Source organism: Fulmarus glacialis, unplaced genomic scaffold, assembly GCF_000690835.1.
Source record: "Fulmarus glacialis isolate BGI_N327 unplaced genomic scaffold, ASM69083v1 scaffold7839, whole genome shotgun sequence".
NCBI classification, from domain to species: Eukaryota; Metazoa; Chordata; class Aves; order Procellariiformes; family Procellariidae; genus Fulmarus; species Fulmarus glacialis.
The window spans coordinates 156,379-184,340 of NW_009235211.1; the positions used below are offsets into that span (position 1 = coordinate 156,379).

Below are 27,962 nucleotides of genomic sequence, written 5' to 3' on the forward strand. Positions count from 1 at the left end.
AGGGTACACTTTCATATCGAGTAGGTAAGCACCTGCAATACACCACCCTCTGACAAAACACATGGAAACTAATAACATCCAGTCTGCCAACATTCATTAGGCATGAGGAATACTGGCTTACTGTTCAAATAAATACAGAGGACTCCAGGTGTATTATGAAAATGAAGCAGAAAGAGAATCAGATATAATATTGGAATTTGGATCATGTTGAAGCCAAAAAGCTGCAACTGAATGCGCCAAAATCAGATCATATAGAGAATTTGGGTTTTATGTTATTAGAGACATTTTTTTAGGAAATAATCCCAAACAGAGGAAGTTGAAATTACCTTTTTTGAAAGATTTGAGTTTCAATTTTAAGGAAGTATTCTGGATGTACGTTAGCCTTCTTTAAGTGTGTGGGTTCAGTATTTCTCAAAGAGAATATTAGCGTGCATTATTCTGCTCAGATTATCTGCAAGTCTATGATTTGAAAGAGGAGTGGCCAAGAAATGATACACAAGAATTCCTGAGAGAAATATGCTCGTCCCCAAGACTCAGTTCCTAGCTACTCTTGATCGTGTGTAAGTATATTACCCAGTAACCACTCCTTTTTAACTGAAAAGCTCTCTACTAAACTTGGCAATTACAGTCTGACTTGCTCTGGAATTAGAAATGCTTCTCCATAAAACACAACTCATATTCTACATGAAATAGCCTGATAAGAGACTTAATGGGATGCAATTCTTGCACAGAGGAAGTAACTCTAAATTACCAATTTTCCATTACTTGAGTAGTGCCAAAAAGAGAAAAGTTCAGCCTTCTTGGTAGCAATGCAAAGCTGCCTAAGCCCTCTACTGAAAGCTCACTTGAAAATTTCTAACAGATAGAAATCTGTCTTGATTGCTCAATTACATTTCTACAAATTAAATTAACTTGTAAGTGCTGAATTTCCACTTTTCTTTTTACCAGACAGTTTTGTTATTGTAGGTCAAAATAACCCTGTCAAACAAATGTATTTTTTTGCCCACCTGTAAAAACAGAGGGGATACTGATACATGAAAAGAAATCCCTGTAGAAACAGGGCATCACCTTGGCTGCAAATCCGTGGCAAGGGCAAAGGGTGAAATTTTACAGAAAAATTTAAACAGTTCTGTCAGAGAGACATCATGTGGTTTAAAAGAACAACAATAATAGCAACAACTACAAGAAAGGCCACTTTCTTAGTTTAATTTACATCCTATTGATATCTAAGGTTACTAAAATTGAGAAGTAAATAGTTTTTCCTCTATTATGGCACATTTTATTTGACAGCAATTTCAATTATAAAGTAAATTAATTTTCCCTGTGTTAATCATGGCTTTTCACATGACTATTAGGGGGAATAACCTGTTCATAAAGACAGGAAGTTAGCATGTAAAACCACAAATACCAAAGGAATACTATTTTTGCCTTTCAAATAATTTCCTTGACGTGTGAGGTTTTTCAGGGAAGACGTGTCCAGTCACTGAACAAAAAGCAAAAGAAAAGTGGTTTCCAGACTCGTGACGTGATCTTTTAATATCTTATTCTTGCCAGCAATCCTATCAACCTCACTGGGACTATTGGTATCATTAAATCCACTCACAGGAGTAGGAATTTGCAGTTTTAGGACTTAAACTACAGACTAGTATAGTTGCCAGATGTTAATGGAGCAACTATTGTATTTGACAGATGTACTTTTGTAGGGTCATAGGATAATCAGGTTGGAAGCAACCTCGGAGGTCTCTAGACCAACCTCCTGCTCAGGCAGGGTAAGCTACAAGGTCAGACCAAGTTGCACAGGGCTTAATCCAGTTGGTTCTTGAAAATTCCAAGGACTGAGAATGCACAGCCTCTCTGGACAACCTGCTCCACTGCTTGACTGTCCACCCAGTGAAGAAATTTCTCCTCATATCCAGCCTCGATCTCCCTTGTTTCAACTTAAATCCATTGTCTCTTGTCCTCCCACAATGCACCACTGTGACGAGCGTGGCTCTGTCTTACTGACAACCTCCCTGTAGGTATTGGGGGCTGCTGTTATGTCCCCCCTGAAGCCACCTCTCCTCCAAGCTGTGCAAGCACCATTCTCTCAGCCCTTCCCCACAGGTACATATGAGACCTCAACATACTGTGTGTAATGCCTACATCTCTAAATAACACATTTTGTAATTCTTCTCACAAAGGTGAATGCAAATGTTGATCTGGTGTTTCTCTGTAACTCATTGGCTTCCTCATATTTATAATTAAATAGTACAGGGTTGTGTCTATTTCTTAGTCTGATATTGGACAAGCTATAAACTTCAAGTACCCTATTCTTGAAATCTGTGGTAGTAATTATCTATCTCAGAGTCAAATTATAGAAATTTTCATTCATTTATACTAATAAGGTGCTTTTGAGATCCTGAGATTTGAGGTGGTACTTAATTACTAAACAGTATTTAGTTCTGCATATTAAATACTCATTAACTATTGTTCTGACTATTACTATTTATTAATACCTTCCAGGTGCTCAGAAGATATCTTGTTATTCAGCTGACACAAGCTGAATATTTTGAATCTAAGCTCAATGTGTTTCATTTTTGGTTATTTAAATAAAAATCTTCACGTCTTAAAGGACTGCTTGACATCCATAGAGACTATTACACAAAGGAAGCAAGAAAGTATAATTCTACTCCAGAGAAACGAAACAATCCTAATCTTCAGGCCAATAATTACATACAACAATCAAGCTCATATACAATCTTCAGCTTCTGTATAAATCCTTGGCCATACGACTAATCTAGGAAATGGCAGTCACAGTGAAATTTAGATTGCTTTCAATTAATTTTGTGAAACATTAATCCCAGTTCAAGTGAAAATATCAGAGGTTGAATGTGCCTGTAGAAACCAACTGGTAGGAGATGGGAGTATGAGTCTATGTGCTGGAAGAGACAGCAGAGCTCGGGAGCAGGCATTTCTGATGTGGTTGGCCAGGTAGGGACTAGTCAGTGCAAGAGGAGAAACTCCAGAGCTGGCAACAGAGATAGTATAGAGATAGCTACATTATCTGTCATGGAGCATTGCAGTTCCACAGAATGGCTGAAACTCAGCTGTTTATAATCTCGGTATGAAATGAGTGGGTTAGAAACCCACTGTTTATAACCTCTGTCTGAAATGAGTGGGTACAGAAAATTTGTGTACTAGAGTTACATGCAGAGAGTTTAAGTACATTTAGCAAACTGGTCACACTCTGACTGCCTACTCCTTAAAAAAAATAAAGACATTCTGAACAATTGTATTTTCCAATTCCTTCTCTAATTCCAAACAAAAACTCGGCCAAAAAGCTGCCAACCTCTTCTGTTCATACATGTTTCATTGCTAAGCCTGCTAAACTCTGAAATCTAATTAACTACTTTTTACCTTCAAGTATCTGAACAAGGACCATTGAATGCCTTTCTGCAACATGACTACCAGATATTTATGTTGATGTTTTGCAAAAACAATGATTAAGGGAGATAGTTTAAGACAATGTACCATGTTTCATTTCCTATCTAGTGATTTGTAGGCTATTTGTTCTTATCAAAGCAATCTGAAACACCCAATATCCTTCATATGCACATCTCTCTGCAGTCATTTGTGGAAAATATCACCTTCTACAGAGAAATAAACAAAGGCCAAAATTTCTCGTTCTGAAAAAATATTAATGCTGCCATTCAGCTGTCTCCTAGCTTCAACCTGTGAAAAATATGGGGAAATAACACCAGGTACATTACAAAAGAACTGGGGTATATCACTTCTCCTCCTCATTGGTCTCTCTATTTTCAGCTGTTACTTCTTGAGGTCTAGGTACATATATAAGTAATTCATATTTTCCCAGATTTTCTGCTAAAATTCACATTCATGTAAGACCAGACTGGGACACTCTTATTCACCATGAATGCTTTCACAGTATGTAGTCCCAGAACACAAAGTGTGATACAGTGCAGTACAAACTTCTGAGGAAAGGTCTAACAGTCTGGCGCCAAGCATGCCACAGCCATATAGCTGAGGCAAAATGTTTACATGAGATTTCTGATGTTTCAAATCAAAAGTGATGACTTGTAATTCCAAACCCCCAGCCAGGGAGTGATCATGGTTTATTACATTTATGATGACTGGAAAAATTCTGTTTTGGATTGCTGCTGATGTGTCAGATAAGCACTTCTTAAGTTTAAAGGAACAAGTGACTATGGTAACTTCAAAGTTACCAAAGACAAGAAGATAGAAATCTAGCTGATTGGAAAAGAAACAGCATAATTATTTTCTGTAATGGTACTGTGAGTAGGAGAATGAAATTAAGAAAGAAGGCGGTTGACTGAGTATTAGGAAAAATATTTCTAATAGTAAGATCACCTTTAGAAGTAGTGGAAACTTAGAAACCTGTAACAATGTTTCAGGTTCATGCACAGAAAAGTTAATAAGGGGAAAATCTAATATCAATTAGCTGCTATGTTCCTCAACATACTTCCCAACGACATTATTTTTTATTTGTATTTATTTATTTTTCGTTTACAATTGACTCACATTCCCTCTTCTGTCTGAATAGTGAAGACCTGTCACATGCTGGGCAGTAACTTAGAAACAGGCTGGCTGGAGTCTGTGCCCTGCACGAAAGTGCCACTCTCAGGGTACCGGGGGGCTGCCAGCTGCACTTCTCCCTGTGCACTTACCCGGCTGCACTCCGAGCCAGCAGCCACGAGACAGCTGCAGCCTGGAAACCTGGTAGCCACATCACCAAGACACTCACGCTGACCATGCAGGGCAGAATATATTCTCTCATTTTCAGCACAGCGCATATGCCTGGCAGGCTGGATTTAGCTTGCGCCTCTTAACCCAGAGAAAAAGGGCAGGTGCCTGTGTGTACTCAGGAGAGCTAACGTGCTCTAGGAGAAAGTGGTCTGACGACAAAAAAAGGCAAGTATTGCTCCTTGGTGCTGACAGTACAAATAAAGCCTTGAAAATGTAAGTGCATTTAGAGCTGGTACACATACCGGGGAGAGACACAGGCGAGGATATGGCTTTAGAACACGTACCTAAACACATATGTCGCAACACACGCAGCGTGGCAGTTCAACACCATCAACGCCAGAACCAATTTTAGAGATCAACTTAAAGTGCCACGGATTCAAAATCAACGAAGCAAGCAGGAAGGTATCTGTTCTCAGCTTTGCGGCACGAGCAACAAGCAATTTGTTTCAACAGTTTGTTGGTTTCATTATCAGCATTAAAATGTCACTAAGCTTCTCTACTCTCTTTGGTGGCTTAAACTCCACCCTCTGCTGATAAACAGCACAAGATCTGTGCATTAACCAAACCTCCTGCTCGGGTGCTATTCTGATTTCAAGAGCTATCAAATGGCATTGACTCCTTATGGATTTCTGGCCATTTTGAGATTTAATTTAGGCTGAGAAGTGTTTCCCTTCTCAAGTCTAATTGATGGGGCTGGGCAGGAAAATCTGCCTCTATCTCAGCTGTGTCTCAGTAGTGGAACTACATTATCTTAATGTCTGCTTCACAGCAGGCTAATGAATCTTCCCTTTAAAACATTTTAAAAGTCAAGATGAAAAGGGCTTCACAAGTTGTGTGTGTTTGTATATGCATGTGGGGGAGGAACCTACTGCAAAAATTTGTGGGAAGAGAACAGTGTGTAAAATGTACTCACATGAGATTTTTTGATTTGTAACTGATTTTGCTGATACTAGCTACAAAATAAGAAAGTTCATAATCCTTCCTTCTGCAGGAGTCAGTGAAGATTTCTATGATAAATATAAAAAATGTGGAAATAGACTTTGCTGTGTAGTTTTAAAAGGTAGCACTTCTCAGGTTAATACACGTAGTATGCAGTTTAAAACGTTTATAAATCCTGTACTCATTGCCTTGAGGTGACAAGAGAAATCTGAAATATGGGCGTTAGAAGACATAGAGAGGGAGAGAGGGATTTAAGGTCTTCCAGAAGTTCCTCTCCTAGTCTCCCCTCCCCCTTCCTTGCTCTGGGTCCTCCTAAACCATCCTATAAACCAAATACAATTTAGAGAGCACACTTACGACAAGTCTAATTCCACCTGTTTAAAAACTAGAGTAATGCAGTAAACTGTGGAGTCCTGTTTCCCAGGCTTCTCTTTTTGGAGAAGAGCTGTCTTCCCCTGTGTTTAAAAAGAACTGAGGTAATTTTGGGCACTGCTGCAATCTAAGTAGTCGTGGCAACAAATATTTATACTAAAGCCTTTTAAAAGAGTGAAAAAAGATAGATGAATTTTAAATAAGCTGTGCAGAAGTACAAAAAGATTATGATAGCTGGATACTATTTGAAGAATTCTTAGGAGCTTCCTACTCCATTTTTTGACTTACACTAAAAGACAGTAGAGCTGAAGAGGAAACGGAGTGGGATTTTCTTCCCAACTGTTTATGATAGCACAGTTTTCTTCTTGGAAAGAAGTACTTGAAATCCATATCAATCTTCTTATAATAAGTTAAGCTATTTGTGAAAAGTGGCCAAAGCCCCATGATCAATGGATACCAAACACACACTAAAAATGGAAGGAAATAAATCTCTGCAGTGCAGTAACATTTGATCATTAAAAAAATGCTATTTTGGGCATGCAATACTTAGTAAGGACTACTGTCAACTGAAACAAACACTATTTCAAAAGAAATCTGGACTTCTTTTTATGTGGACACCACACCCCCCCACATAGAGACAACCCAAGTCTACATATAGGACACTAATACCTGAACTTACTTTGTAATAATGTTGCAGGAAGGTAACGGTGACATATTAACAAATTTTAATTATAGGTAGCAAAAAATACAACATATAAGAATTCCATACAAGACAGAGTTATCCATCAGGTACTGGGAATTTTTACTGTGATGGAGGTAGAAAAAGGAACAAGTTGCTTAAGGAAGTAAACACAACGTGCAAAAATAAAATAAAATTAAAAAATTCAGGGACACTCAGCCTGATTTGCATACACTGAAGCAGTGGTTCACCTCTGCCAAAAGATGATAATGCTATCAAAAATTGCTGGTAGTCTGAAACAAAAGTGTTGCTGCAGCTACGATGGTCTAGGGATATTAGCAAACATGTTTTGAGGCTTAGTCTTTAGTTAGGTTAGTCATACTCTTCGAGGAAAAAAATCTGACAAGATCTGGACACCCAAGAACTCTGAAGGAAGAGGTACAGAAAAGGCGATCGGACCTTGGTGGTGGAAGACCGGACCACAGCAGAACTCTCAGGTGACTTCTTCCTCTGTACTGAGACCCAAGTATCAATGTGCTAGCTTAACTGTGTCAAAAGAGAGAGCGGCTGTTTAATTTGAGGAGATGCAAGTCCTAAGGGGGCTCTCATTATGCCACTGAAAGATGCAAAGAGAACAGAATCCCCTTCAATGCTGTGTTTAGAGAGCATAGGACATTTATGAGAACAAGACAAGCAACCTGTTGTCCATCCAGACAGCTTTATTTTTTTGTTTGTCAATCCCCTCATCCGATTCTATACTTAAATGGGGAAAAAAAAAATTCACCCCAAACTTTGGGAATTAATGTGTGGCCATAGGGACAAGAGGAGCATGCAGATACCTCCTGCAGAAAATAATGTGAGCATAATTGGTATTTAGCAGTCTAACCTGAAGACGACATTTTTTTCTTGCACTGGAAGATTCTGATACTGAGCCTACTAGGTCATCTAGTTCGCATATAAAGACTGCAAGATTCTTTATTACCAGTTCTTGAGTGTTATTCAGCAGTTAACAATAAAATATTTTAGTGTTCAAACAAAACATAATTCATAGTAACAAATGGTACTCAAAACAGCTTATTAAAATAATGTTTGAATGCACTGTTGGTTTAAGTCAGCATTTTTTTTGTCAAGAACCAATTCAGAGACGACCGATTTTAATGATGCATGTAAACTGACAAAAATGAGGGAGTGCACTGTATAGTCTTTACGAAAATCACTTACAGGCTATAAACAAGGCAAAAATAAAGTGTGCATTACCTTTTATGGATGTTTAGCGTAATTTAATAAAGCTTAAGTTTATTTCAGAATGAACATATAGCAGAAGTACTGTTTACTGAACAACCAATTAAAACTATTATTCCTTGCACTCTATTTAATTTTATACATAAAACCAAAAATCTGCAAACTCAACAACTTGTAGTAAAATTCTACTTCGTCTATTCCAAAGACAGAATTATTGAAATGTTATCTTTAGAACAGCAGTCACAAAATAAAGTCTGCAACAGTGAAGCCTGATACAAAAACAATTGATTTTTCCCTAGCCATGGGATTTAGGAAATTGCAGGCACTAGAAAACAGTCTTCAGATTTTCTTTGCTACTTTTTAATTGAGTGCTGAAGTATGCTACACAAATCTACTTTCTTCAATTCTCTGCAGCAAGTGATTAAAAGGTAGAATTTTTAAGAACTTTACAGTAAATAAAACCCTTTAAGCAAGAGAAAGCCGCTAGCTTTAACTTACTTTTGTAGCAATGTTTCTCCAAATTATTTGGACTCCTTCTGTTCTACTTGTTCAGAAACATCTTTCTCAAGTCCTTGTTTCAAAGTACTAAATTGCAGGAAGGAACCTCAAAAGTTTTAAAGTGTTATTTCCCTGTAAGCAATTGCAGTCACTGTTGTGAGACTCTATGTAAAAAAATAAAACTCCATTTAAAAACTTAAAAACCGTAGAAGCAGTTATTTATTAAAATATGTTACATGGATTTGAAGCAACTATAAATCTTTTTTTTTTTTTGAATTTTGCTGAAATATTTAGTGATTCCTTCTTTTACCTGTATTTTAGAAATGCTTCAGGAATCTTAGTGTTCATCACTTGCATCAGTAGAACAAGCACCTTCAGGGCACTAATCTCTTCTTCAGATAGCTTCCTCCATTCCTTCTGATTAACTTTTAAGATTTATATTCTTTCACAAGAAATAGGTGGCAGTCAAACTCCTCAGATCCTTGATAGAAATCTGAAGTGCTGTCATAGTTTACAGCAGTCATTACGGGAGAAAGGGCTATTTCTCTAAACTATACAAATCACAAGAGATGGTTTCCCTCATTCATCCTGCCAACAGTTTATTAATTAAAAAAATCCTGAAGTTCACAGGACAATCACTATTCTTCCTTCCTCTTTCATGGTGACTGAAGACAGAATATCACCTAAAATTAGTTCTTTCAAAAGGAGAAATACTGACTTAAAGAGAGACCATGTAGACAAGTTCAGATTTAAATCCAAACCCTAGTTTTAAAATTCAAGTGGTTAAATTCACCCATGATACTGTGAGGCGTTCACTGCAACACATAATAACCACCAAATACCTCAATAGCATTTTTGTAATCCCATAAAAATCTGAATTTTGTCTTTGTTATTTTAATGTAGGTAGCTCAGACGCCTACAGAGCAATTACATTTACAGCCAACTTATAATGTGTACCAGCGGCCCGACACAGTGGAAACATTTATATGGTATCTGACATATAAAAGAGCAAATCCTATTCCTTTTCATTTGAGGTGGTATTCTCAGCCCTACCCAGAAGCCTTATCAAATAGATGTCTTTTATGGCGTGCCTTGAAGCTATTTTGAACAAAGAGGGGGTGGAAGGAGGAGAAAATTCCGGACCTGAAGCATGTGCCACCTTTTCAGCTTAAAATTCCTTGTCAGTTGACTAGTACAGCAAAATCACAGCCAGAAGTCACTTATCAAAAGTTCTGCTCACCTTGCAGACAAGCTCTGTTAACCCTAAAATTAATGACATCATAAGCTAAAAAACCTTGATATCAAAGATCACCACTGTAAAATATGAATTGGCCAGCGTAATTTCCATAGGAATTCTTGTTTTCCTGCCAAACTGATAACACCAAATATGCTTAGTGCCTTTGAATGGCAAAATTTACATTTTACAATTCAGTCACTGCTGCTGCATGTTTAGATGCATATTAGGCAGGGCACTGTAACAAGTATTGTGAGCTCCTCCAGAGCCACTGCTTGAGGAAGAAGAGTTAAGAAGAACTCAAAGTTTGAGGATTGTTGCTCACTGCCCACCTGCTGGTGACCAACCGACAGTCACCAACAGCCACAGTGTTGGTATTATTCTTGTGAAGTCCTCAAGTCAACTGACTTGCTTGACCTGTTTCTCTTTTAACTCCTGCTGAGTAGCAACTATACTGTCATTGCTATAATGGTTCCTGGCCAACTGTATAGTAGGATTTCCACTGGAGCCATAATTTCTCCTTGTATCAGAGAGTAAAGCTCGTTTCAGCATAAATTATAAACTTATTATAAAAGTAGATGTTAAAAAAGCCTAATTAAGTACTGCAAATGGGAGTGAAGCAAATGGAAGTAGGGGAAAATATGTAAAACCTTTGGTTGTTAGATTTACTTAAAAGCATTTTTATGATTAAATGAGAAATTTGCAGATTCTTGAAGAAACCCTACTTCTATTTGCATTAATGGTAAAATTAATTCTCTTTTAGAACTGAAGTTCTAAGGCATGCATTTTTGGCAATTTTGTGTATCTTAGGAAGATGGGCTTCAATTATATATAAAATAATGAAATATATAATATTATAATTTCTGCAGTCCTGCTTCAAGGCATAAAACTAAGCAAATCACATAATAGAAATCTCCACAAAACCATGAAATGCATCTTGCATATATATTAAATACATACACAATAAATATATCCAACTTGCTTAGTGCTAGAGCAAGAGAGAAATCTACTGGTTCCAGAGATGCACTTTTGGCCATTGTTTCCCTTTTCTGGAGCACATCAGTTGCTTGGTAAAATATAACGTATTGTACTCTGGACTGCTTCTTGGCAATTTGTATTGACTGAGGTATTTATTTAATAATTAATCATCTCCTGAATGAAATGCTTCCACATGTATTTAGCAATGTCTCTGGATGCCTTACATATGCACTACACATTGCTACAAAATGAAAACAGTGGACTGAGACACTCTAATCTTAGGAAAATGCAAACAACAGCAGGATTACATTTTCTTAACTATTTAATTTTCCAAGGAGGAAATAAGATAACTTGACAAACATTTTCAAGGATGGAAAAGCTTTTAAGCTGCAATAGTAGAAGACTAAGTGAAGGGTTCAAACTTCTATGTCAATACAGAACACCAAATTTGGTTTAAGAATATGACTGAATTCGCAATAAAAATACAGCATCTGTACTTCACATAGGAAACACTTATAATCCCCAAAGTTAGGAGTCTGTATAAAGGAAAATAGTGATTCCAATAATCAGAATCTGTGATGCTGGTGCCATGAGCAGGAAGAACATTAAAATGGAATTGATACTCCCTCCCCTCTTTTCTATATTCTACAGTTAGCATCCTATTATATATAGTTGAACTATCTGAGTTGACAGTTCCTAGTCCATGGACACAGATTGGGCCCATTTGCCTAGCTCAGAGGCAGCGCTGTGCAGTTTTCCTGAGAGAGGGAGCACTGCAGGGCATGCACTATGCACTCCAACATCTGCTAGATCAAGTAGGGTCAGAGCTGACCTGGAGGTAATAATACTGCCAGATCCAGGGCGGCTCTCTGCTGAGACACCAGGTTAGCTATTTGCCGCCTTTCATCAACACATCCCTGACACCTAGGTATCTCAATTAGCCCCGGTGTTGCACGCTCCGCTTTTTAATACCCTAGATAACCCTCTACAGTGCTGAACATACACAGGTCAATCAGAGTGCTTGAGGCCTGAAAAATGACGAGTATAGAAGAGGATATGTCCTCTTCTTAGCAGTGCTACCAACCCTAAGGCCCGAGCAGTGTCCCCAAGAGCACTGCCTACAGACCTTTCTGCTATGTGCCATGTTTCATTCAGTACAGCAGTTCCACCGTACAGACACTTGACAGACGATGACTGCCCCTTTCCTAACACAGACATGCATTTTCTGGGGTTTCCATTAACAACTCTCATATTATTTCTTGGAGTATGTAGTCTGGCATGAAAACACCACAGCCTATCGCTGAGATACTGAGGGGGAAAAAACTCAGAACATACCCCCACAAAAAAACCCCAAACTCAGACAAAACCAAGCACAAACCCCGCTTTGTCCTTTGCTGAATATAACCAGTCTACACAGAGGCGAGTGTAACTTCTGAGGCCATGATTTGTAACACAGCCCCCTGTTTACAAAGATGTAACAGAAATAGCTCTGTTTGTCATAGCAGAACGCACATTTATTAATCCCTACAGTCAACACATCACATGCCAATTAACAAAAGCACAGAAGAGACTTGTCATTTCCATTCCTTAAACTACCCAGAAAACCCACTACTCATATGAAAAAAAAAATCTCCTCAAAGAGCTGTGTGTCCACGAACAGTCAGATCAATGTCATCTTAGCACTGAAGCAAGAAGATAAATCTACCTCTCTAGGTGAAGCATAGTCAAAAAGCTGACCCTTTATGAAAAAAAAAAAAGTGTTTTAAACAAGAGGGAAGAGGAGGGACGAAGAGGAGAAGGAAGAAAAAGAAGGAAAAATGTGAAAAAAATCTGAATGTAAAATGCATGTTTTCTAGAGGAGTCTTTTTTTTTTTCCCTTCCCATAAGACTAGGTCTCCTGGATACTCTAATAAATGGATTTTGATCATAATTTACTACATTACCAACTACAAATTGGCCTTACACATTAGAGTTTCTCACATCAATCCCTTCTACGAAGACATTAGTACAGACAAATTGCTCAGGAGGTAATCCATTCACACTGGGAAACACATTATCCCATAACAATATCCACAGAGCAAAGCTGTTACAATGTAAATATCTACTGTGTAATACAAATCCTTTAAAAAATAAGAATCTTGCTGAATCAAGACTTAGGTTATGATCATGTTCCTTAAAAGTACCATTTTATTATCAAAATTCAGAGGATCTCACTCTAGATCTCTAACATTTACAAACTTATGTCATTTTATATCTAAGTAGCACCGTTAACCTAAATGGGATTAAAAGAACGTGTTTTCTTATTATTTTGGATACGACTACAAAGGATTAGGGCTACCAATAGCTTATTTCCAGAAACGTAACTGCTCAACCAGTCATAACACAAATTTTCTTAATACTAACATTTTACAAGATTAACAGTTGATATAAGACGTGATCTTCAGAACAAATTGCCATTTAAAAAATAATTCAGTCTTTTTCTTTTGAATAAACTGTGCTTACTGCTCACATGTTAATCTTTTATTCTAAAACACTGAGCATAAGACCTGGTTATTTTGCAAACATAAGGTATCAGTTTTGATATACAAACATCATGGTGACTAACAAAATGGAACATCTCAAAATTCTTGGGTTTATGAGAGCTTCAGCAAAAGAATTCCTATTTTCCTAACAGCTACAGATGTTAGGGACACCAAATGTTTCTGGTGGAAAAAGGAGAGCAGGTTAAGGACAAGACCTTTCCTGTTACAGTAAATGTGTCAAAATAGAGGCCTGTGACCAAATAAAAGACTTTTAAGCCCATACTTCCCCAGAACTCCATAATGACTAATTCCCACTGAACAGAGAAAAGGACAGAAGGACCATCAGTGCTTAGAAAAAAGCATCAGGATGACATCATTGCCTATCTGCTAGCCAGGAAAGGAAGAGAGGGATTATCTGAACAGTGAACATCTGGATTGTGTATATAAAGGCAATGAAGGATTTTTATACATATTAGTTCACTGAGTTCCACTGAATTTTTATCTTACAAAGAAACAGTAGTGCTACGATACGCTTTTATAATGAAAAAGCAACAGGAATTCCAGTGGTCTGGGTTAGTGTATTAAAAGATACACAAACAGATTTATCATTCACTACCTCTTTACTACACTTAATTGAAAAAAAATAAGATACTTGAACTTATAAATTTTTCTTCTCAGGATAAAACAGTGTAGTTTGGTAACAATGGTTTTCTTTTTTCTGTTAGGGTTTCAGATACAAAGATTGTAAGTGACATGATTCTGATCACACTGAAGTTCAAAACATATTCAGTCTTCCATCCCAGTACTGTAAAGACCGCTTACAAAAGAATCCTACATCTGAAGTGCTTCAATTTCTTAAGAATACAACTTAAACCAAATTTATATTTTTGCTTTTTTTTTTGTTTTGCAACACAGCATAGAGTTGCTGCATAAGTAGCAACTCTACCAGTTGTGTATAGACTCAAATAGTCTGCATATAGCAACTCTATAAAGTGGCCATGCAAAAAAATCAACTTTATTCTAGGTTAGAATACTATGTAAAGAAACATTCTTACCTTGAACTGTTAGAGTTGCTGATGCTTCAGCTTTTCCAACCATATTTTCTGCAACACAAGTATACGAGCCCATGTCTCCCGCCATAACTTTCCGGATTTTCAAGGTATGATCATCACGGATTTCGTATCTTTAAATATACATAGTTATAAAGAATGAATAGGAATAATAGAACTTTGTACAATTTCTGTAAAGGGTAAAAATATGGTGGGTTTGCTTTCAAATATTTTTTTTCCCACATTTCCCTTAGAAATAAAAATATGTATAAATCCTTATAAATTGGTAATGTAAAAATAAAGTTTTAAAAGCAAAATGTATCTAAATATTTGAAAACCTTATCCTGATTTCATTTGCAATGTGAGTCAGTTTTACTGATGGCAGTAGAATTTCACTGACGTAATACAATCATAAAGCTCTAACGCAGAACGTTTTAATTGTTAGAACTCTTTTAACAAGGAAATGTAATAATAGTTATTATTCTCCTTATAATTCTTCCATCTGAATGAAGGATTTTTTCTTATGTGGATGAAAAGAAAATACTGTTCTCAAGAAGATCAGAATTGCTTGAAAGTCAAGATAAATCACAATTCTTTCAATAATTTTTTTAAAGAACAATGTGGCCTTTTACCATTTCCTCTCCTTTCATCACCTTTTTTCTCTTCTCTGTATAATGCAGTCAATGTGTTTCTTTTTATGGGAAGTAGATTTTTCTCTTAAAAATGCTATAGTTTTGATTAAAGCTATTTGATTAAAGCTATCTAAAGACTAGATTAACAGGAAGCTGTATTTGGATGACCGGAGCCAATTGGTACAGGGTTTCTTCTTTCAATCCCCTCCTATAATAGGTTTTTAACTGATGATTGGGAATTCAAAGTAAATAAATAAATAATCCATCTACCATAGAATGTATTTCTTTTTAATAAGGTGTTTTATTTTTTGGCCTGCATTAGAGCAATGACAGAAAAAAAAAAATTAATTGGAAACTTAGTAACAAAAACATGTATAACCAAGGCAGCTTTCTACATTACCAGACTACATTTTATATCAATTGCAATTCCAATACATTCTTCTTGATATTGTAATTTAATTTACTACTTGTTATACATTCTCCAAAACTTTTCGTAATTACAAAAGACTTTTCAGGTGAAGAATTAATCTGTATCAGATATTACTGACTGAACTTAGTTATTTTTTGTTGTATTTGTCATATGTTGTCACCACAAAAGCTTAAGAACAAGCTGTTCTTAAGTTTCAATATAAATTATAACTTCAAACAGAGCTCAACGGTATTAGAAATGTCTTGTTAGATCAGCCAGGCCTTCTCCATTCAAGAAAAAGAAATGCCAGCTGTCAAATGTTGAATGGCTGCATCATATACCAAGCTAGATGTCATAAAAAAGGTAACTCCAGGTACTGCACCTTGCTTTTGGTAATTCCCCATCATCTTTCCTCCATCTTACTGTAGGAACTGGGTCACCTCTTGCCTCACACTTAAACTCTGCACTATCATCCACAGTGACAGCCAAATTACTTGGTCTCTTCACAAAAGATGGTCTCTCTAAAAGGAAAGGAAAGGAAAAAAGGGATTAGTCCAGCAGTTCTGTGCCCGAACTGCGATCTTCCCTGAATTGTGGCTGTTAGAGCAAGGGGAGCAGGGTGACGAATCTGATGAAGGTGCCTCTGCCGCTGCTCTTCTCGCTCCCAGCCCCAGGCAGAAGATCCGTAGCCCTGCAGGAGTCCAGCACTGTGAACCTCAGCACAGAGGCAGATGCTCTCAACAGTGGCTCAGGATCCAAGCACAGATTTCCTTACTTCTTATGTATCATCGTCACAGCTAATATAGCTAAAGGAAAACACAACCTACACAGAAAATCTAAATATGTGTCAATTCTCAGATAGAAGCAGGCCTGCTGCAAGGACCCAGACAAATGATCACACCTCTGCTGCACTGCTTCAAAAAGACGGAAGGCACAAACCAAACATAGTCTCACTGGAGGTTTTGACTCAATGTTGCCTCTAAATTCAAAGGCTAAGTAAGGTCTAGTATAGTATCTCTATGAGGTTGCTTGCAGGTGTCAGCAGCAGCTAGTGTATGATGCAATCATTTCCAATGCTACATTAGAAAGACAACATTTTCTTTCACTAGCACACATAAAATAAAACAAGCCAAAAACCCCCACAATGTCCTCTCTACAATTTTTGTTCACAAAAATTGCTGTTATCCCTGGCTTACACGGTAGGACACGGATGACCCAAGTCCTGGCTGTCCAGAGTCAGATTAATTGCTGCATACTTTTTCTCAGACTTTCTGAAACAAAACGGGTTCTCAGTACAGGCTGTGCTATTCTGGCAACCCAGCTACTAGCTGGAAATTTCAGGAAAGGGATCGGCACACTTTTCTACCTGTAACAGGGTTCAAAGCTTTATGGTGCTGGCCTATTCATAGTTTCGTAGTTCCACGCCAAGGCTGGAGTTCAGTGAGGTCTGCACACGAACAAGGAAGAAAAGTGTTTTTAACAATTTCTGGGATACTCCAGGAAGGATTACCCATCTAGAAAGGCAGGACCAGATGACAACAGGATGTCCATAAAAGAACTGTGAAGGTTTAACAGGAGAGTGCTTGGCAGGTTCCTTTGCCTAAGGCAGATGACCTTTTTGCCTATAAACCTGTGAAAGCTCTAAGGGAGTTGAGAAGGCAGTAGTGTGTTTTGACTTGTATGTATTAAAGATATAAATATCATCTCCCTGGAACTGGAAGAGTCTGAAGCCATTGGCACAATCAGGAAGTGTGAATACCCAAAAATACGCCACAAATTTCTCATAGGAGTAGAAAAGCACCACACAGAAGGATAAAGAGACAATCCCATATTCTTAGTGTCTCACATTTGTGTTTGAAAAAGGTGGTTCCGAATACTACTTTGACTTCGCAGATAAAGATATAGAGATTCAGTATTACGAAACCTCAGTGAATGGTTCAAAAAGGACTGAAGTGGAAATGTGAACTGAACAAAACCCTATAAAAGAGCTTCCTTTACTCTCAAGGATGTCCATACCAACTGGACACTTGTGTTGTAGAAAACTTACCTTTGCAACGCTAGGCAAATAATGTTAGATGAAATAGCAAGTTGATCTTTAAGTTGAAGCCTGGGTTCATATACAAGAAGTGAGAAATAAACCAGAGACCTACAGACATGAATCCGGCTGTGAATTAAAAAATACAAATATAGACATTCCCCCCGCCCCGGCCTATTTCTTGTAGGTGCAGTAAAAACGCAATCTGAATGCAAGAAAAGAATATTTTGGATTAAACTTCAGAGTAAGAATAGTTTGGGGAAGAATATTCAACTTGATTATGCAAGAGAAAAAGGACTGATTTGGTAAGACCAGAATGGCTGCACAACAGCAAAACCCACAAGAGGCACATTGTTCTCTAGATCAGTTTCCCAAAGGAACAGTAATTGTCCGAGGGCTTTTGTCTGCCCATTCATAACACTATTATTCAAACGCATGAACGGATAAGGGAAATCAGCACTGATTTAAGTATCTATCTTTGTCACACGATTATTTGGTAAATACAAGGAAAGCTTAGCAAGGATCACTTTGAAACTTTCTAATACTACAGTTTCTGGCATGCAATCCTCCCTCTGATCTAAAGCAGAGACCTAAAAGCAAAAGTTCAACTTCTAAATAACCATAGTGGATCATAGGAAGTCTTCCTTAGCTTCTAAAAAGTTACACACTATCTTGCTGGATATTCAGTTTCAATACCTTTAAGATGGCATACAATCTCATTTTATTATGGAAAACCCTGCTTCAAATAAAACTCTGAACAGGACTTCAAGTTGCCTGAGTTCTAACTCTAAAAAGTAGTGAGGACAGATAAAAGTGCCAAAGACTGACAAGACAGATCTTAAACCTGAATTAAAAGGGGGGGAAAAAAAAAAAAAAAGCAAGAGCCAGGACTACTGCAGCAGCACTGTCATGGAAACCAGTTTGTTATGAACCATGGCTTGGATATTCTCATCCTGTGATGATAAAATATCTATTCCTTCTGCAGAAACAATTAAGCTATCTCAAGCCTCCCCTACTTTAAAGTAACACGGTACACATTTTGAATGAAAACTACCAAAGCTGCATCTTAAGTGATCATGAGGCAATTCTCCCATGCTGAAGGTATTCTGAGATTGCATTTGGAGTTACAGCTTCTTTTCTGCAAAGCAACAAAAAATGCCATTTTCAGCTAAGCTCAGTTATCTTAAATGAAAACATTTTTTGATGCTCAGAGGAAGTATCATTAGGATCACTTGAACAAGTAGACCTATTGTATCTTTACAACACTCAGTACATACAACTATAAAAGAAAGGATAATTATTTAGAATAGAAATTTAGAATAATTCTGATTTTCTTCAACGAGAGGGAAAAATTAAGCCTCTGCTACTTAGTGATGTTAATTTTTATTTTGCTATTATTTTACAATACTGATCCAGTCAGTGGACACTGGAATTATTTTCAGTTCGAGAACTAAGTAAGAAAGTGTCTTCCGATAGCAAAAACAGTCCAAGGTGGATTGCAAAGACATTAACTGCCACCCATTTGCTAGAACACAACCACGACAAAAACATTTTCAACATAACCACTGAAAAGGAAATAGATGAGAATATCCTTAATAAAAGGCTTACTAGGAAAAACAAAAGTTGGACATTTTCATTAACACAGTCTTAGAGGAGGAGTTCTTACCTAAAACAGTGAGCTCCGCAACTTCGCTTTCACGTTCTCCAACCATATTTGTTCCAACACAAACATATTTGCCAGCATCATTCTTTCTTGTGTATGTGATCATAAGCTTTCCTCCTCTAATCTAGGACAAATCAAGGATAACAAAAAATACTTTAATATGAACTAATGATTTAATAATATTTATTAACTTGAAAAAGGTTTTGTTACAGATAATGAAAAAAAACAAGCGATCAGTCATTTTCCAAATCATACAAAAAAGTGAAAATAATAAAAAATTACTATTAACCTAGTTTTCTTCTCTTATGCAAAAAGCTTGCCTCTTAGTTTCACAACAGTATTTTAAAATCTCTGATTTGGACCCCCGTTACTCCTTTCTTCATTCTGCGTAATGTAATACTGGCTGTTTAACAGCTTGATTAATGCTCGTTGGCCAGAAGGACCACACTTCCTTCCTACGTACTACTGCAGTTTGATATAACCAGGTGGAAAGGAAAAATTAGCACTAGACATAAATCCCATTTTCACATCAAGTGCTGCAATTACTTTTTCTTGACGAGAAATATGTGTACATCATCCTACTGTTGGTCATGCTTGTTATTATTCATGAATTTTGTGTTTGTTTTGGTTTTCATTTCTAAAGGAAGCAAAGGAAATTTTTTATTCCTTAGTTCTTCACCTTTAAATAAGTAATTTTAAAGGCTGATAAGGAGCTGGGCAGAAGCAATTAAATCTTTACTGGGAAATGAATAACATTCTGCCCTTAATTCTGAATTCATTTTTTGGAAAATAATGGAATTCCAATAAACCCAAAATTAGAAAACATTACTTCCCTTTTGTGATTCCAGATCTTATTATTTTATCTAAAAATACATATTAAATGCATATGAAAATAGCTGATCTCCCTTTAAAAGTATTTATTCTCCCACTTGATTGACAAAATGATTGAACAAGTTTCAAAGTTCACCAAAATGCAGCAAAATTTGTGTAGGCAACTGAATATGTACCATGTTTACTTTAATATACGAAAGCATTACTTAATCACATTAATTACATTTTTAAGTGAACATATGCTTGTAAGTCCAATCACATATGAAACCCGCTGCAGTTCAAGGCATGGGTGGAAGTAAACAATAAGTAAAAGCCACATATGAAGCTACATGAAAGGGTCTAATGTGGTCAGTGACAAGGAGGAGAGTGTTCTCAATATGAGGTATTTTGCTCAAGTTGCCTGCAGCTAGAAATCTATCCCTGAAAATTTGACATCTTGAGCAGCACTGGGCTCTTATTATCATTGTAAGATGTACGCACACAAAGATGACAGTCAGTTATTGAGATAAATGAACATGCACATGTAACGTAGATAGTGTTGCATACAAATTTCATTCTGTTGCCTTTGGCGCTCGTTGTTTGAGAACAGAAAAGATATGTCCTTTATCATCCAGGAATCTAGTAATGCTGAAATTTCAATGGGGATTTGAGGCATGAAGAATGAAAAAACAAAGGTGACCTGCAAAAACACATTTTTCAAGAATCTGTGTGCATTTTTAGATGGCTGATGGCCTGAAATGGTAAGCATGAGAAGAAAAAGTAACACATAACTAGAAGTCTATCTATATTTATTCCTTTTTATGTCTCCCTAAATGAAAGAAAGCTATTTATTTCCAATTAATCTATGCAAAGGATTTTAAAAAACAATTTTAGAAATATTTCCACATGTATTTGTGGTATTTGTATATCCAGATATATATGCAGAAATAAATACTTTTGATGTATATTAATATTGAATGCACTGGATTTAACAAATAAATGTATTCATGTATCATAAGAATTTACCAACTCAGCTGATTATTTCAAACCCATGTAAACTGAAAACAGTGATTTTTATACATGTCTTAAGAGCTTAAGTCCTACTGACATTCAGTAGCGCTTGTGTTCCTCTGTGATCTTGGCACTTAAGAAAATCCCATTCAAACTCATTCCAATATGACACAACCATACATTTTGCACAAATTGTAACTTCCAGCAAGAACTATCCTAGGAATTTCTTCTAGGAATCACCACAAGAGTCTTTTCAAAGCATAGATGGAGAGAAGCATTAAAGCAGAAACATTTGAACAACTAAAAAATCATTGAAAGATGCTTTTCTTCCAAGTTATTTGAGATTTACATAAGGAAGGAGAGGCAGAGGAAACATTCCCTCATGGACGTTGAGGCAGACTTCCAAAGACGTGACATGACTACTGAAGGAAGCTGTGCTTCCAAGATGGAATTCTGAATGTATTTGGTTTATTCTTCCTAGGGGTTTTCCTTTATTGATCTTTTTTGTTTCTTTGTTTTCCTTGAAACAGAAGAAGGGTTTAGAACTTCAGCTACAGGGATGGCTATGCCACATTAAATTGTGATGAATTACACAGTTACAATAAAATGTACCACAAGCGCATGTGGAATTACATGTCTGTAACTAGAGCACTCATAGATGCTAGAAGAAAGCGTACTTCCGCTGTTGGGTCACTACCCAAGTTTTCCATTAAATTTTAACAATTAGGTACCTACCATCTCAGTAAGATTGATCAAGCCCTTCTATTAACAAGACATTGCAAATCAAATCTGCAGGTATGACACGTTCTATACGTGCAATGTTTGCCACATTTTCTCTCAATAGGATATGCTAAAAATACATATGGGCTATAGACCAATGGCTTTAACTAACAAAGTACACAATGAAATACATGCGTGTGAATTTTTGTAGGAACACATAAATAATCACTGCTACATTTCTTTGTCTTACTAAGTTAATATGTAGTAATCCAGTACTGTAGTTCATATCCAGTATTTAGAGCAGTAAAGAGCCAAATCGCCTTTGGGGGCAGTATCTGAAATCATGCAAATTAGAACTATTCATAGTCTGTGGAAACTTAACAGTTAATCAAGGCGTTTTAATTTGAGTGCTGTGGCTCTTCTTCTCATATTTGTGCCCCTGCCCCAGAATACACCAGCTGGACTTTATAGTAGCAAATGATGTAATGGTTTGAAAAAGTGACAGGCAGGGTAACATTTCATCTCAAACCCCCAGAAAAGCTGTTACCATGCTGAACACAAAGAGAAGTCCTTTCTTCCTAGTAAACAAGATATACCAAACAGTTTTATTACAGTACTCTGGTAGATACTGCATATCATGGGAAAAGAATTGCTTTGCTAACTGCCAAAGCTTTAAGTCCAATTTTGAAAAGATGGAAGCAAGTATCATGTTTCATTTATTCGGAAAGGATGCCACGGCACTTTATGACTTTTCACACCTCTTCAGGATTTTGTTCTGTTCTTTGCCTACCAGCAAATTTATCAGGGCTGTGCAAGTAGAGAATACAGAAATAGTTCTGAATACTGTTGAGAGAAAAAGATTGTGATCAGTGGTTCACAGATGATCTTAAGTTGCCTGCAACATGTATGGATTGTTGTATGTACATTAAAAGAATATATGATAGCATGGTGACTTACAAAGACTTATTGAAAGCTATTTTCTATGACCTGCGTGCCTGACCATATTTTGCTCCTCCCGAGTAAATTGTTCATTCAGGCAAGTCCACTTCATTTATTTCTTTAAACAATAGTTGGAGATGTTCATACAGAAAACTCTAGGCACCCACAGAGTTAACTAGGTCCAGAATTGTAAATTATGGCCACCCAGCAACAAAAAATCATATACAAATAGTGAATCAACTTGCTCAGCCAATAAATCAAATCCATAAAAACTTACCCAAGGGTTCTACAACATACCGCCAAGTATTCAGTATAGCTGTGTACACATATATATACTTATCCTAAGACCGTATTTTATATACCTATGCGTGTCGTGTGTGTATGTGTAAATTTCTGTATGTATAAATCCATACCCGTCTGTCTGTGTTAAGAGATACTTTTATATATGTGGGTGGTTCATTTACTTTTCACAGAAATATGCTATGTAATATGAGAAAGAATGAAGCCGTGAAAGAAGTGCTTGGGAAGTCCAAATATAAAGGTGACTGGCATTTTTTTTTACTTTCTTTTAGCTCCTAGTTTCATTCTATTTAATAAATGAAATCTGCTCTGTTGCAAAATAATTCTAAAGCAAACTTAAATCCATAAGAAAATGAAATTTAGACTGCAGAGTGAAATACCGACCTCTGTTTGCATAGCCAGGGTTTCTGTAGATGTAATATCACAAATTTCACATATTGCAGTCTTCTACAGTACAGCATACATAATATCACATTTTATTTAAAAGAAATGTGATGGGTATTGTGATATTAAATGTGATATTAAATGTGATATTAAATGTGATATTAACCTGTCAGACACGGTCTTTGCTTTAAAAGTGTACCATCTAATTATAAACGACAATGAAACAGTTAACAAACAACGCGTGTACAGGCAATTGTAATTAATAGCATCACCAATGGTAGATACAAGTAAAATGGAGCTTTTATTTCTTAGTTAGGAAACACAGAGTTTGCTCATTTCCCTCTGTGCAGTCTAGCATCCTGAAACAGGTTAATATATCCGTATTACGACTCATCATTGCAGCACAGACCATAAGGCATGGAATGTCAGCAATAGAAGACAACTTTGCAGTCTTAACGAAGTTGAGTAAAAAAGAGTATAAATTAATACCTATTTTAAATTTTTATTTAAAAATGTGTATCTTGTTCCAAGCCTTGTGAATCCCATGTATTCTTCCCTACCTAATATAGCATGCTTAAATATCAGACACTAGACATCAAAACGTGTTTGGAATAGGTCTTCGACAATGATTAAAGTTTGTTCTTGTTCCACTTCAAAGTTCAGACAGAGGAGTCTGTCCCGCTTTTGGTTCCATTCTCTGGGACCCCAGGAGGGTACGTGCTGCCTCCTCCAGATCAAACACACAAAAAATTCTATTTGAAAGAAGTTTAAAACATACTTTCAAGTGGTCTTCCCGTGCCATAAATCTGTCATGACAAAGTGCAAGTCAATTGTTCCCCCCTACCATACAGATCAACAAAACAGTCTTGCAATGATGACAGGCCTGAAAGTAGAGTCTGTAAAGGATGGTGCAAAATGCATAGGAAGACAGCTTTATTTAGAAAGAAACAGCATTTGAGGTAGATAAAATGACAATAGATTCAAGCTGCTGCTTCTGGCACCCCTGCCAATCCGGACAGGATACATCAGAGTCAGAATTGGATTCAAGTCCACTCATGAGACTGCCTTCTCCTCTTTTATGGCCTCATTATTAATGGCTGTACAAGAAGATGGATATCTACAAAGGCTTAAGTGTTATCTGTGTCCTGAATTGTTTGGTGACTTGAGAGGGAGGTGAGGATTATTCAGCACTTGGCATTATCACAAGACACCAAATATCAGAATTACCATATATGTTTGATACTTCACCCAATGAACAAAATGGTGGAAACAGCCAAGATATACGCAGAATGTCATAAATGAACTTCAGAAAAGAAAAATCCATACCTCAGCATACACAATTTTCAGAAGTTTAAAATTGTAACAATCCCAAACTGACTTTCTACAGACACTTGGCTTTTGTTAATCACAAAGGAAGATTTAATTCAAAATAGGCCATATTGGCTCACATTAATCGGAACTAATTTCTGAACAGACACCTATGTTAATACGAAAATATTTGAACAAGTAAAATACTTTCCTGAAACATTTTCACAGCTACAGTACAAAACATTTACTATGTAATACTTCCTTTCTTATTATGAACCAAGATTAAAATCCTCCTACAACAAAAGCATGTTATGACTACCTTCATGGCCTTAAATCCATCCTACCAAGATCTCAAAAAAAAAAAAAAAAAAGCAAATGCTTGCTTCAGAAACTGTTTTTCACAATGCTATTTACTGAGTACAGAAAACACACTACACTTAACTAATAGGCAACATATAAGCACATCCTATGGGTCAGTAAAAAATATATGGAACTAACCAATCTTCCTGCAACACCCAAAGAAAGCCCAACATGGGAACAACGTGTATGTAATGACAACTACAATATTTCTGTAAAACTGCAAATTTAGCCTCATGCATGAATCTCCCCTGGATGCACTGGTGCATATATAGCTTTCACTGGAATCAGTGATGGAAATCAGAAATAAAAGTGAACTTGAACTGAACTCAGTGTCTGGTATGTCTTCATTTCTCTTCCCTTAAGCAAGTCAGATGATTTGAAGTATCTGTTACACAGGAATTTTCTTTTAACATCACCACCACTGTGTTATTTACACATCTCCAAGGATAAAATCCCAGACCAGCTGGGGTTAATTTGCCACACAAAATCTCTCCGTTTTTAATTATGTTACCTAAAGTACCACAAATGTAATATGGAAAAATAATCCTAACAAACCACAAATTTTGAAACATATAAAAAATTCCTACCTGGTAACCATAAAAGAAACAGCATAGCCCAAATCTACAGAGGAATTTAGCAGCCTATTTCCCACTGAGAGTGCCTACCCTGCAAATGACAGATGCAAGGCCGCTCCCTCTGCGGGGCTGTGTCGAAAAGTCACCAAGAATGAAGCCAAGGGCAGTTTCAGACCGGCTCTGCAGGAACCACGAGGGCCCATTTACACAACCGGACCAGACTCTGCAGTGGCTTTGCTTGCTGCAGAGTACACCTAAACCCTGCAGACAGCTCTGGAGGGGGTGGCGAGGGGAGGAGTACCACCAGTGTACCATTTCAGAGGAGCATGGACTCTGCTGCTGATTTCAAGGGGATTTAAGTTCCTAAGTGTCATAGTAGGCATTGACCAATATTGTCTTTTCTAAGCCTGGAGTTAACGTTGGCAGGACAATGACATGGATTTAAGACAACTCGATATCATGGGGTGCACTTCTGTGACAGGAAATTTCCTGCTTTCCTCTAAGGAAAGAGGAGCTGTGCAGAGCACGAGTCTCCAACAGCAGAGGCCTAACTTTCGACTTCAAAGCCTAGAAGCATGAGTAGATAAAACTTCCCTAAGACTTGTAATCTGATGAAAGACATTTTTCAGAGTGCAAATCTCTCACACCCATCATGCCAAAATACGGGATTTTTCAAGGTCCTGATATAGTGTCTCCTAAAGGGAACTGTTCTGACAAGACTCAGCTTACCAAGAGCTTTGAAGGAGACGTTCACAGCTCCCACAAGAAATTGAAAGGCCTTTAACATGCAAACCCAAGGCTCTCCTAGACTTAAAAGTACAATTGTGAAACAACAACAACAACAAAATCGTCACAGTCTGAGAAGAGAGAATAGAAATAAAAAAGAATAATTCAAAATTTCTCTCTTGGCATGGATCTGTGCAGCAGGTCATTATTTTCAGCTTTGGCTTCAGTCATTTGGTGACCTTCTGAGATGCAGCAGATTTGGCTCAGACTCCCACTTGCCTGGAGGAGAAGACACATACCCTCTGAGACTGGCTGCTCACTGCTGGCTCCTCACTGAAGGGGATGCGAACTACAGGCTCCCGGATCCTTCCTGTGACCATTGTACTTCCCGCACTCGATTGCCTGTGAAAGCTTTCCTCCCTGGAGCTGGCACAGCAGCTTCCCAAGGGAAGAAGGAATTTCTGTCTTCCTCTGGGGGTAAACCTGAGCCCTTTATGGCATAGAACATAAACTGAGAACAAAACTAAGCAAATAAAATTTATCACAGCCGGCAAAAATGCCATGGATTCTTTCACACATTTCCAAGTTGCTATTTTGACAGTTTAAAATTTTGAGACAGATTTGACTTCTCATTCAAAACATTTTCCTTCGAAACTTTACAATCAGGTTTACTTCCAAGAAGTGTTGGCACTACCAACTAAGCACTACAGATACACAAATATTTTGCAAAATGTAACCTTGAAAAAATATAAAATGTTTTCTAACATAAACACTAAAAAACTGCTGATTCTCTGACTTTTGACCAAGATGACATGTCATAGAAATGAGACCATGCTTCAAAAAAAGCACATAAACCTGTCTTAAGTTTCTATTGCATTTATCTCTGAGTTTAAGCTTAGCAGAACTCTAACTTTTATACTAAGACTATGCTGGACATACAGAGCTGTGAAAACATTAAAGCTTTCACATCATTTGTTTAACACTTTCAAAAAAAGGAACACATGCACCACATTGTTCATTTTTCATGAACAGTTAAACACAAAAGTCATATATTAATCTGCCACATTTCACTCTTCCATCAGCCATCACTGCAGCTCTTGTGACTGCAGCACGTGCAAATCATAAATCACAGATTTCCTTGTATTTTTTGTGGTCTACACACAAGCTTTGTGCTACAGGACTGAGGTAAAAACCTGCAGTCACAGGCAACCACAAGCAAATCTGACTGTAACTTTCATTTTCATTGAAGGAACACTGAAAAGCCACTGGGCTAGACATTACAGCTACAGATAAGGCCCCTGCTTGGAAGATGCTAATATTTAAACTTACAAAGAATAAGGAGGAGAATGTATGCACAGAGAGGTAAAGATCAAATCCCCCAATTTCCCCAGCCCACACAGCAGCCCTGTGTCATTATTTTTATTTTTGTGCTCAACTTCAGATCCTCCAGACAGACTCAACAGGCAGTGAGCGACCTGCAGATCTTAGCCCGTTGATGAATGTTCAGCCCTCTGTTGCCACAGGGGACTATACAATACCAGCTGATCTTTAGCAATGGACAGTGAAGCCCGGAGGTACTTGGAGTTTCTGTTACTCTTAAAATAAGCCAGCACAGGTTGCAATCAAGCAGAACAAAGCATACACTGTTCCCATTCTCTGTGTGTACTGGGATCATTGCTCACTGATGCTCACACATTTCCCATCGCCATCCTTTAACTATGATACCCTCTGAGAGTTGTTGCTTGTGGGCTACTGCTAGGCTTGCCACTGAGAAATACGGCTCCAGTGTCAGCAGGGATGGGCTGCCTACCAG

At 37.3% G+C, this 27,962-nt stretch overlaps 1 protein-coding gene across 1 annotated transcript in view; it reads right to left on the reverse strand.

Annotated features, from left to right (window-relative positions):
- ROBO1 (roundabout, axon guidance receptor, homolog 1 (Drosophila)) overlaps nucleotides 1–27,962 on the reverse strand; it is a gene marked incomplete at its 5' end in the record, with an annotated part of 114,859 nt that overhangs the window by 68,479 nt on the left and 18,418 nt on the right. Inside the window, 3 exons of the mRNA XM_009585934.1 lie at nucleotides 14,284–14,411; nucleotides 15,701–15,839; nucleotides 19,020–19,140. Coding sequence (XP_009584229.1) covers nucleotides 14,284–14,411; nucleotides 15,701–15,839; nucleotides 19,020–19,140 — 388 coding nt within the window. The remainder of the gene's footprint in view (nucleotides 1–14,283; nucleotides 14,412–15,700; nucleotides 15,840–19,019; nucleotides 19,141–27,962) is intronic.